This window comes from Taurulus bubalis (assembly GCF_910589615.1).
Source record: "Taurulus bubalis genome assembly, chromosome: 20".
In the NCBI taxonomy this organism is placed as follows: Eukaryota; Metazoa; Chordata; class Actinopteri; order Perciformes; family Cottidae; genus Taurulus; species Taurulus bubalis.
Window position 1 is genome coordinate 309706 of NC_136608.1, and position 12368 is coordinate 322073.

General features: G+C 54.5%; 1 protein-coding gene across 1 annotated transcript; it reads left to right on the forward strand.

The window, feature by feature from the left end:
• Positions 1–214: 214 nt before the first annotated feature.
• On the forward strand, positions 215–12124 carry lemd3 (LEM domain containing 3; the record flags this gene model as incomplete). The annotated part of the gene is made up of 13 exons (XM_079236018.1): positions 215–1556; positions 3237–3274; positions 4204–4273; positions 4734–4810; positions 5927–6006; positions 6189–6334; positions 6844–6945; positions 7804–7906; positions 8143–8321; positions 8507–8588; positions 10434–10539; positions 10622–10700; positions 11796–12124. Exons 1-13 carry the CDS (start codon positions 233–235, stop codon positions 12122–12124), a joined length of 2715 nt encoding a protein of 904 aa, XP_079092144.1. The 5' UTR covers positions 215–232.
• Positions 12125–12368: the final 244 nt, after the last annotated feature.

Here is a 12368-nt window from a genome sequence, read left to right on the forward strand (position 1 = left end):
AGTAGAAGCACACAGGGTGACGTTCTGTGTGTACTGGGAAAAGTAGAAGCACACAGGGTGACGTTCTGTGTGTACTGGGAAAAGTTGTACAACTGAGAAACTCCTCAGAACCATTTAAGCACTCATTTAGCAACAGCTTGCTTTTTGATTCTGAACGCAGCACAGTTGGTCTACTTCCGCTTCATCCTACGTCATTTCCGTTACACTGCCATCTCCGAGAGTTTTGTCCAAGATGGCGTCAACGCAGTTATCGGATGAGGAGCTTTTCTCCGAATTAAAGCTATTTGGCTTCACTCCAGGCCCGGTTACCGAAAACACTCGCCCCGTATATTTGAAGAAATTGAAGAAGCTTCGCGAGGAGCAGCAGCAGCGGGGCTCCAGGCCGGGTAAAGCCCGCAGCGGCGCGGCCATCAACAGCACCGCTGGCGGAGGCAACACGGCGGGATCCAGGCCAGCCAGCCATGACGTCACGCACCTGAGCTCGGGCAGGACACCGGGAAGGAAGTCCTCCGTCCTCGGCTTCAGCTCCGACGAATCTGACGCCGAAGCTCCACTGAAAAGAAAAGGCCTCAACCACAGCAGCAAGGCAGACCGAAGCTCCGGTTTCCCACAGCAACCGAAGATAAGGCCCGTTACGACACCCAGAGCGGCTAGCAGGAGCTCGTACGGCGCGGCGGGGACGCCGAGCAGCAACGCTTCTTCCCCGGGTGCGGGCGGCCAGAGAGGGGTCTCGTTGGGCTGGGGGGTCCGTGCCAGATCCAGCCCCGAGGCGGAAGGGAGGGATTACGACGAATCGGGGGAAGAGGATGACTACGAGGAACCGGAGAAGAACTCTCGCTCTTTAAATGGCTGCGGGGCGGCTCATTTAAACACGAGCAAGCTAGCTGCGGATTACTCCGACTCAGACGAGGAGGAGGCTGTGGGCCTCGGTGCCGGAGAGCAGCAACGGGATAGGTCGGAGCCGAGACGGAGCCACCCGAAAGCGGGGTTTCCTTCCCACCCAGCGGGCCGAGGGTCCCAGACGGGAGGGGCAGCGAGACGGGTCAACCCGCCCGATAGTCTCAACATGCTGGGCAGCCGGAGGGAGGAGGGGGAGGAGGAGGTGAAGAGAAGGGACTCCGACCCGTCGGGAGGCTTTCGGAGCCACAACTTCCCCAGGAAATCCATCTACGTGTCCCTCGCCGAGAACCACGGAGGAGAGGCCGGCCATAACAACCACGTCGACGGCGAGGACGGAGCCTCCAGGAGCAGGTTCGCCATCGGGTTGAGACCGCGCTTCTCCAACTACAGCAGCCTGTCCCAGGCCTACAGGAGCAACCACTCCAACCACACCGGCCCCAACCACGCGTACAGCCAGGCGCTGAAGCAGAAGCTGTCGGTCCCGGAGGACGAGCTGCTCCAGCAGTTCAAGCGGGAGGAGGTGGCCTCCTCCGGCAGCTTCAGCGCGCACTACCTGTCCATGTTCCTGCTCACGGCGGCCTGCCTCTTCTTCCTGCTGCTGGGCCTCGTGTACCTCAGGATGAGGGGCTCTGGGTCCTCGGAGGCGGATGGAGTCAGTAAGTCTCTCCCCTCAGCGACAACCCTAACATGGACATGTCAGCAGAGCTGCTGTGGAGCTCAAGCTTAATGAGATTCACGACGATAATCAGATTTATTTCTGGACAAATGCCAATATATAATAGTTGAGATCAAAAGACCTGTCAGGCAGCTGTGGCTGGACGAACATTTCAATCTGATAATTTATCGTCTTTCAATGGAGTCATATCGTGATGCATAGACAGAGATATCTTGATGCACAACTGTCATCTACATCTCTAGAAACAAGCACACGCTTGCCCAACCTTTTCAGAAGATCTGAATAGATGAGAAGCCTGCTTATGAGAACACCCCGGTGTACTTACATCCAACTAGTGTCTTAATCGGATTACTGTGTTTGTGTTCATGCCTGAGAACAGAGTCTGTGCCGTTTCACTTAAACGTATCTGCATTTTGCACTAAAGTCTTAGCTCTAGTTCTAATCATTAAAAGATCAAATATTTGTAGCCAACCAACTGTATTCTAGGGACACTGAGCAACATGCTCTCTGTCCAGCTAACCCCTGTGGCTTCAACCTCCGGGAACCAGTGCCTCATCAAACCTGGAGCACAGATCAGTGTGCAGCCCGGTTTTAAATCCCTCCCTCATGCGGATGTAATCGCTAGATTGGCTTTGTAATGACACTTTTACACATACACGAAAGGCCGTTACATTCAGTGCCTCGCCAAACGAGGTCACACAATGCTGATTGGGCCTGCCAGGTAAAGCGCTCTGTGTTTCTACGTAAACCCGAGTTGTGGTGTCTGTGGCGACATTTCTGTGCTGAGAACGCCAGAAGAATGCCGATTGCTCTCAGATCGAGCACCTTATTTCTCCAATAAAGTCGCGTGGCCTTGATTGCTTACATGGTCTGTCAGTCTACCCGAATCCCCCAATACGACGACTGCAGCTGAAGCTAGAAGGATGGCAGAAGCCATAGTGTCTAGGAAAATGTCTGGCTTGAAAAGAAACTCTGCGTTCAGAGGAAGGATTAAAGTCGTTTCTTTATTTTAAAGCAATCGGCGTCGAAAGATTGCCGATAGGGTAGATGTGGCGAGGAACATTTCTGCACTCCATCTGCAAGAATTGTTGGCACCAATCCAAACCCCACACACTGTAGACGGTGTTGTTTCTGAGCAGTCTCCCGACGGCGGCCCTTTTCTGGTCCAAACCGTCGCCTGTCAGTGATCATCGCATCACGTCCCCAAAAATATTGTTTCAGTGAAGGCAGGCAAGAACTCTGTTAGAAAATCAACATGGACATAAACAAGTAACGCAGGTTTAAACTTTATAAAATGTGTTGGAAATGGAAGGAAAGATCTCGATGTGGAAATGTCCCATTTTCATGTAAACAGTCAGCATCATGATAATATCTTTAACTCAGAGAAAAAGGAGAAAAATGGACGTCCTTTCTCCACACAGTAGACTTGAGTTTGGTGACTGTGATTACGGTCAGTGCAGGGAGATGGCAGCTCTCCATGTGGGTGAGTCTCATGTACAGACACTGACTCACCCGATAAGTGATGTCTGAACTCGCATTCCACAGTCTCCAAACGAGCCGTCCTATTGTGAAGATGGAGTTTTCCTTCTCCTGATCCGTGTGGTGCGTTTGGTTTACAGTGTTTCTAGTGAGCATGCTGACGTTTCTCTCTCTTTTGCAGTTAAGAGCCACCCTTTTGGCAGCGAGTTTGACTCTTACGTAAGTAGATATTTCCTGAACCCTTCTTTTGGTTCTTTGTACTGCAAAGTTTCTGTGCAATATGATGCGACTCACTAGGTTCTAAATGCAGTTCATGCGTTCACTCAATAGATGGCTAGGTTTAATTTGCCACAGCCGGCCTCTTCAGTGCAGTTACGTGGCACGCTGTGACTCCTGAGAAGGGGTCACACTAGTATCGTATCGATACTGCTTATCGATTTGCTTCCTTATAATACTCGTATTGTTTTTTGTGTGATTATTTTGTGAAGAAAAAAGACAGTTGATTAAGAAAAAAACCCACATTGCTTTATTATTGTTGTATGTAAACAAATAGACTTCTAAAGTACCCAACGCTGAACCGTTAACTCCGGACCTTATTGCGGTTCCGGGTATTTACTAATCGTATCGGTTCCCGTTTAGAACCGGGTATCGGGGGCATCCCTACTCGGCGCTCTATTGCCATTAGCACAGAGCTGTGTAGAAAGCATTCAGGTAGCAGATGCTCTTTTTTTTTGTTTAGCCGCCAGTTAAAGTGACAAACGTCTCTGGCAGGTCACATCCGCTGTCACTAATTAATGCTCATTTGGGAGTAACTTGATCACAGGCCATGAACGAGTCTGCTGTCTGGTTTACATGCTCTCCGCAGCTGCCGTCTGTACTCGGCCTAAGACCGCGTGTGATGGAAGCGCCAACCCTTAAAACCGCTGTCCCACCACAACGGGCTGTTTCTGTAGTTCCAGCAAAGTCTTCTCTAGCCCATCGAGTCGCATTAGGATTTAATCTTATCCTGGAACTCTTTCTGCAGATACTCAATGTTTGGATCCGGGCCGCTACATTGTAATGTTTGGCTTCCCTTCTGGTCTTCGGTGTGAACCTCTTTGTGCACTTCTGTTGGTAGTGTGTGTCCACTGAGTCTTTATTGTCTGCAGGACAAGGAGACGAAGGACCTGATCCTAAAGCTGCTGCTCAACCTACATGACCACCTGGCCAACGTCGCTGGTAACTATTAACTCTGCTCGCCAAGCTGTGACTGGCTGACGTAGAGCCGTGTGGAGGAACAAGACCGTGTTACTGTTGGGGCCATGTCGCAACCGTGGGTTGAGAATGTATGAAACCTGTTGCCAGACACATTTTCACTTTCTATATGACCGATTGAGGAAAGCTGATGCATTGTCAAATAGGCCAGAGAGGTCCTCAGTCAGACGGATCTGTTGCAAGCAGCTATTACTGCTTTAATAAAAGATAATTGGGTAATTGACTGATACCCAAGAGATGATATCTTAATGAATTCTAATCCAGAGTACTTTATTCAAATCACATCCTCTAGAAATGATCCATTACAGTGTATTTACAGCCTGCTGTGAGAAACTGTCACACGGCCCAGTCCCTTTGCGCCCGACCTGTGAACAAGACATATCGCGTTGATACGAGCGCTGATGGGTTTCTGTTGTGATTTCAGGCCAGCACGACTGTGGAGACCAGCAGCAGCATCCCAACAGGAGTCTGTCCATGAACGAGGCCTCTGCGTATCTACGGGTACGTCCACACATCAACACCCTGCATGTTCAACAAGACCGGAAAGGGCTCTGCAGTGTACGCTAGTGAGGCTGATTACAGCTTGTGCTGCTAGGGGGACCCGGGCTCCTGCTAGGGGGACCCGGGCTCCTGCTAGGGGGACCCGGGCTTCTGCTAGGGGGACCCGGGCTCTGCTAGGGGGACCCGGGCTCCTGTTAGGGGGACCCGGGCTTCTGTTAGGGGGACCCGGGCTCTGTTAGGGGGACCCGGGCTTCTGTTAGGGGGACCCGGGCTTCTGTTAGGGGGACCCGGGCTTCTGTTAGGGGGACCCGGGCTCTGTTAGGGGGACCCGGGCTTCTGTTAGGGGGACCCGGGCTTCTGTTAGGGGGACCCGGGCTTCTGTTAGGGGGACCCGGGCTTCTGTTAGGGGGACCCGGGCTTCTGTTAGGGGGACCCGGGCTTCTGTTAGGGGGACCCGGGCTTCTGTTAGGGGGACCCGGGCTCCTGTTAGGGGGACCCGGGCTCTGCTAGGGGGACCCGGGCTTCTGCTAGGGGGACCCGGGCTTCTGCTAGGGGGACCCGGGCTTCTGCTAGGGGGACCCGGGCTTCTGCTAGGGGGACCCGGGCTCTGTTGATGAGCCCGACTGCAGTACTAGTTTGCACATGTGCAGTAGCTGTCAGGCAGTTTGTTCTCAGGGCTGCTGTGGCCGAGGGGACAAAGTGAGCTCTTCTCTGTCCTGGACCAGTGACCAGGCGCCGGCTGTGAGCTGTGGGTCGGTGAACAAGGAGGATGTAGAGATGCTCCGATCGCAATTTTCTTGGCCGATTCCGTTTTTTCAGATGTCTGATCGGCCGAGTCCCAATTCTTTTTGTCTGAGAACTACAACTGGCCTGTTCATAATAAACATTCATAATCTTTCTTTCATGGGCATTTTTTTATTATATTGTATGTTTATAATAAAACACTGTGCTGCTGTGTGGCGACGTTACCTCATCGTGTTCGTAAACTTGTCTACCCCAAAAAATGATCTTCTCTATGATTGGCCTGCAATCCTTGCCAATCAGCTTGGGACCTGTGAAGCAGAGGTAACGGTCACAGGTGATGTTCCTCATCAGTACCGTGTGTCTTTTGTTCAGACTCAGAATCAGGAGTTTGATGGCTTCATTGAAACGGCTCTAGAGTGGATCATCCGGACAGGCCAGGACGTTGGGATAAGGTAACACAAGATATACATATTCATGCTGATCACAAGCCTGCTGTGTGACGGCCTTAAGCCTAGTTTATGGTAAACTAGACTTTACTCAGTGTGTGTGTGTGTGTGTGTGTGTGTGTGTGTGTGTGTGTGTGTGTGTGTGTGTGTGTGTGTGTGTGTGTGTGTGTGTGTGTGTGTGTGTGCAGGCTGACTGGGACGGTAGCTGACGATCCACTGACCGAAGTGTCCGAGATCTCTCAGCTGGAGTCCACGCATCCCAAGATGCCCTTCACATGCCGCTTCCGAAGAGCCTTCCTCACCGTCATCAGCAGAGTCTTCCTCATTGCAGTCGGTGAGAAACGCCCCACCACATAACCAACAGCGGGCCTGAAACGTGTGTGTGTGTGTGTTAGATCACTGCTAATTAGTGTGTTCCCAAAGTAAAGCCCCGCCCATGTAGCTACATTACCACACGGTCACTGACTGCACTCCCATAATAGATATCTATTGCTTGGAAAAGAATTTCAGAAGAGATTTCAGAGAGCGGCAGACGGAAGGGTCTACAATACGAGTCGTGGCTGTATCAGGATGAATACAGGTTTAAAGATGGAAGCTAAAGCTGCAGATCCCAGTATAAAAGTATTAAAGTGAAGCACCACCTCAGCTTGACAGACGGAACACAACGACATGAAGGAACAACAGTGTTCCTGTAAAGCCGTTTAATCTTTATTCTGTTACTAGCTAGCATAGCATAGAAGTGCTAACGCTAGGTAATGATGTGCTGACATGCTCTGCTAATGTTAGCTCCACAGGTTTTAATTTAGAAATGGAACTGTGTGTGACTCCTGTGTCTCTGTGCAGCGGCGGGCTGTGTGTGGAGCGTGGTCTGCTACATGAAGTACCGCTGGAGGAGAGAGGAGGAGGAGACCAGGCAGATGTACGACATGGTGGAGAGGATCATCGGTAAGGAACGCTCTCCTCTCGGAGATGAAGAGATGGCACCAAGATGGCATGTTTTATCATAACGACTGGAGGCGGTGGAAACCATAGAGCCCTTTGAGTCTTTTTCAGGTGGGACAGGGAGCAGATCTTAGGTCAGCAGTAGAGACACATAGCAGCTGCTCAGCACTGGGTTTACTGTAGTCATTAATCAATAATAAACATATTGCAACCTATTTAAATGTTGAAAGGGCGTAGAACATTATGATGGAAGTCTATGAGGCCGTTCTAATGCTCACTTCTGTCTCATACGTTGTTGCAGCAATTTTTGAGTTGCTTAATTGACCACTTGAGAGTTGATAACAAAAAGCCGTAGAAAAGTCTGGGTCTGTAGTTTGTGGTTGTGACGGCTGGGATTATCTTCCAGGTCACAATAGGTCATTTTAAACTGACCCCTGTGAAATGTCTATATTAGGACTAACATCACTAGCTTCCCAGTCATTCCCCAGTGATTCAATTCCAGGTCCCAGTATTTCAAAATAATCGAACACACCATTTTTGGAGCGGGTGAAAATAACACATTTATGCTGCATGCAAAACAAACTCATGAAGTGTGTGTGTCTGTAGAGGGGAGACTCGTTGGTACCATAGAACCCATCATCACTCACGCAGCTTTAGGTCAGAGGTCAAGGGACCACTTTGAAAATGTCCGTAGCAGTTTATCCCTCTCCGGAATGTATCCTAACTGAGCGTTATTCAGCCTCCTTTCAGACACGACGTGGTACCAAGAGATCGCTCGGGTCTCCTAAGGTCATGTGATACTTTCACTCCTTAGTATTGTATATGCTTGAATGATTTCCTCCTAACGCTGTTGGTCTTCAGATGTGTTGAGGAGCCACAGTGAGGCGTGCCAGGAGAACCAGGACCTGCAGCCCTACCTGCCCATCCCCCACGTCAGAGACTCCCTGGTTCAGCCTCAGGACCGGTCAGTACCAACACTGCCACAGCTTGATCTTTGGTATCTGAATCCAGATAGTAAATTGCATTCGGGTTTATATATATATATATATATATATATATATATTATACGGGTGTATAAGGGCTGAAAAGGAAAACCTGTCATACAGGAATAATGCCGTTAAGTTGTGGCTGCTCGTGATGTCAAAAAGACACAGCGTTGGCTCTGCCAGGTGAGGAAGATGTGTTTGCAATACTTTACAGGAATAAGATGAAGAAGGTTTGGGAGCGGGCCGTGAGATTCCTCTCAGCCAACGAGTCCAGGATTCGAAAAGAGCCTCAGAGGATCGGTGGAGCGGACTTCCATGTGTGGCGGTGGATCCAGCCTTCGCTCAGTTGTGACAAGACTTCCCTGATGCCCTCCAAAGTGTGGCAGGGAAAAGGTAACGCACATTTCTAGTGGGACCAGAGACCTTTTCCAAAAAATAATTCCTTGAACCGCTTAACAGCAATAATCGGTCACAATGTGTACTGCTGGTTAATGGTTCCTAATAATGAACATAACAATCTCTAATCCTCTCACCTGCTAACACGCGTTCACTGCACCGCTCTGATGTCTCCTCCTCAGCCTTCCCTCTGGACCGGAGGAACTCTCCTCCCAACAGCCTGACTCCATGTCTGAAGATCAGGAACATGTTTGACCCAGTCATGTGAGTACGCCCCCTGCTGCCCCCTGCTGCCCCCTGCTGCCCCCTGCTGCCCCCTGCTGCCCCCTGCAGTCCCCTGCAGTCCCCTGCAGTCCCCTGCAGTCCCCTGCAGTCCCCTGCAGCCCCCTGCTGCCCCCTGCAGTCCCCTGCTGCCCCCTGCTGCCCCCTGCTGCCCCCTGCAGTCCCCTGCTGCCCCCTGCTGCCCCCTGCTGCCCCCTGCTGCCCCCTTCTGCCCCCTGCAGTCCCCTGCAGTCCCCTGCTGCCCCCTTCTGCCCCCTGCAGTCCCCTGCAGTCCCCTGCTGCCCCCTGCTGCCCCCTGCTGCCCCCTGCAGTCCCCTGCTGCCCCCTGCTGCCCCCTGCTGCCCCCTGCTGCCCCCTTCTGCCCCCTGCAGTCCCCTGCAGTCCCCTGCAGTCCCCTGCTGCCCCCTGCAGTCCCCTGCTGCCCCCTGCTGCCCCCTGCAGTCCCCTGCAGTCCCCTGCTGCCCCCTGCAGTCCCCTGCAGCCCCCTGCAGCCCCCTGCAGTCCCCTGCTGCCCCCTGCAGTCCCCTGCTGCCCCCTGCTGCCCCCTGCAGTCCCCTGCAGTCCCCTGCAGTCCCCTGCAGTCCCCTGCTGCCCCCTGCTGCCCCCTGCAGTCCCCTGCAGTCCCCTGCTGCCCCCTGCAGTCCCCTGCTGCCCCCTGCTGCCCCCTGCAGCCCCCTGCTGCCCCCTGCTGCCCCCTGCAGTCCCCTGCTGCCCCCTGCAGTCCCCTGCAGCCCCCTGCTGCCCCCTGCAGCCCCCTGCAGCCCCCTGCAGCCCCCTGCTGCCCCCTGCTGCCCCCTGCAGTCCCCTGCAGTCCCCTGCTGCCCCCTGCTGCCCCCTGCTGCCCCCTGCTGCCCCCTTCTGCCCCCTGCTGCCCCCTGCAGTCCCCTGCAGTCCCCTGCAGTCCCCTGCAGTCCCCTGCTGCCCCCTGCAGTCCCCTGCTGCCCCCTGCTGCCCCCTGCAGTCCCCTGCTGCCCCCTGCAGTCCCCTGCAGTCCCCTGCAGTCCCCTTCTCCCCCCTGCAGCCCCCTGCAGTCCCCTGCAGTCCCCTGCTGCCCCCTGCTGCCCCCTGCAGTCCCCTGCAGTCCCCTGCTGCCCCCTGCTGCCCCCTGCTGCCCCCTGCAGTCCCCTGCAGTCCCCTGCTGCCCCCTGCTGCCCCCTGCAGTCCCCTGCTGCCCCCTGCAGTCCCCTGCAGTCCCCTGCAGTCCCCTTCTCCCCCCTGCAGCCCCCTGCAGTCCCCTGCTGCCCCCTGCAGTCCCCTGCTGCCCCCTGCTGCCCCCTGCAGTCCCCTGCAGTCCCCTGCTGCCCCCTGCTGCCCCCTGCAGTCCCCTGCTGCCCCCTGCAGTCCCCTGCTGCCCCCTGCTGCCCCCTGCTGCCCCCTGCAGTCCCCTGCTGCCCCCTGCTGCCCCCTGCTGCCCCCTGCTGTCCCCTGCTGCCCCCTGCTGCCCCCTGCTGCCCCCTGCTGCCCCCTGCAGTCCCCTGCTGCCCCCTGCTGCCCCCTGCTGCCCCCTGCTGCCCCCTTCTGCCCCCTGCTGCCCCCTGCTGCCCCCTGCTGCCCCCTGCTGCCCCCTGCAGTCCCCTGCAGTCCCCTGCAGTCCCCTGCAGCCCCCTGCTGTCCCCTGCAGTCCCCTGCTGCCCCCTGCAGCCCCCTGCTGCCCCCTGCTGCCCCCTTCTGCCCCCTGCTGCCCCCTGCAGTCCCCTGCTGCCCCCTGCAGTCCCCTGCAGTCCCCTGCAGTCCCCTGCTGCCCCCTGCTGCCCCCTGCAGTCCCCTGCTGCCCCCTGCTGCCTGCCGGGCGCCGGTGACCTAAACCTCCTTCTCTTGAATGTGCAGGGAGGTCGGGGAGAACTGGGACCTGGCCATCCACGAGGCCATCCTGGAGAAGTGCAACGACAACGACGGCATCGTCCACATCGCGGTGGACAAGAACTCGCGAGAGGTGCGCACCGTCCCGTGAGTGATGTCACACCTCCGCTCTGTCGCCGCGGTGATGTCACGCTGTGCTTCTGCTCTCTCCACAGGGCTGCGTCTACGTCAAGTGTCTCTCTGCGGAGCACTCGGGGAGAGCCTTCAAGGCTCTGCACGGCTCCTGGTTCGATGGTGAGTCTCAGTCTGAATGTCATTCAGGAAGAAGGGCCTGTGTTGACTTACCATCCAGGAAGTCCAAATAATAACCCAGGAGTTAAAAACCAGTTCAGAACACGTTGAGACAATTGAACAACTCAAACACGTCTGCCTGCCTGAATTAAGACTGACGAGCGTTAGTTCCATATAAACACAACCATCTATACTTTTAAATGTGTTCCTACGACAACCCTCGTGATGGGACTATACCTGTTCAACCCTCCCGGAGCCGTCCTGAAACCCAATCTAAAAACTACATTCTCATTGGTTCAAATCAGTCAATGGACCTTTAACATTAATAAAACATGCAAAGGGATTTGTTGGCTTTCGTTCATAAATTAATCATCTCTTGAAAACATTGTTTTAATTAAATAATACATTTTAATGGTTTATTTATAATTTTGATGTTTCATTTTGACATTAACAATGCAGCTAAAGTTTCCCCTAAGTGTAAAAAGTAGCATTTAGTCAAATAACTAGATTTGACAGAGGCCTCCCAGAGAGGAGCCGCATGACGGGGGGCTCTCATTGCTCTCATTGCTCTCATTGCTCTCATTGCTCTCATTGCTCTCATTGCAGCCTTGTTCCCCCGTCAGGAGGCAGAGGAGGAACAAGGGTTAAGCTTTGAAGGGCAGCAGCGTCTTGGTCGTCAGCGTAGTGTAGTCCTCGGCTCACTCACTGTGAATACAGAAGGGCTTTAATAACAACTGTTTGGTAGCTCGTTCCCTTTCAACTCCCGTCATCCCTGAATCCCACAAACGGGGATGACGGAGAACAGAAGGACGTTCAGGTCGTTGCACTCGGTCGTTGGTGCAAAAAAGTGGTTCAACCCTTCTTATCTCTACAGCTCCACACAGCCGACCAATCAGCAGCAGTGTTGTCACAAACACAGGGTTTGAGTCGGCGTATCGCCTTGGCTGGCTCCCTGCCAGCCTCAACATCTTAAAGCTGTGGATGTAGCATTCACGCATTTCTTTGTTGCTTCGGCCCAGGCTCACTTAAGGTGGATCGACCTTTTTTAAGGTGGTATTTTGCACTGCATTGACGGCTCCTGTTTCTTGCTCGTGACAGGCAAGCTAGTGACCGTGAAGTATCTGCGCCTGGACCGGTACCACCAGCGCTTCCCGCAGGCCCAGGGCTACAGCGCACCACTGAGGGCCTCGCGCCTGCCCGGGGCCCCCGCGGACCCCGTCCTGAGGGCCTCCAGCCTGCCCGGGGCCCCCGCGGACCCCGTCCTGAGGGCCTCCAGCCTGCCCGGGGCCCCCGCGGACCCCGTCCTGAGGGCCTCCAGCCTGCCCGGGGGCCCCGCCCTGAAGGCCTCCAGCCTGCCCGGCAGCAGCCCGGGCCCCGCGGCCCGCCCGCAGCACCGCGGCTCGGCCAACTCTTCGGGCTTCTCGTGAGGTCGGCGCTCGCCTCCTCCTCTGTGCCCTCCCAGCATGCAGCACGGTCTGCTGCTGCTCCACTGCTTCACAACGGGGAAGACTTCAGTCTGCGTCTCGCGAGAGAGCGCCGTTTCTTTTGGTTTTGTTTGTTTTCTTTTGTTGTTTCGTTTGTTTTCTTCCAACACAGGACCGCAAGAGAAGCTGTTCAGCTGCGCGGTGTTTGTTTTCAATAATCTTTGTATTAAAATGTCATGGATTTAAA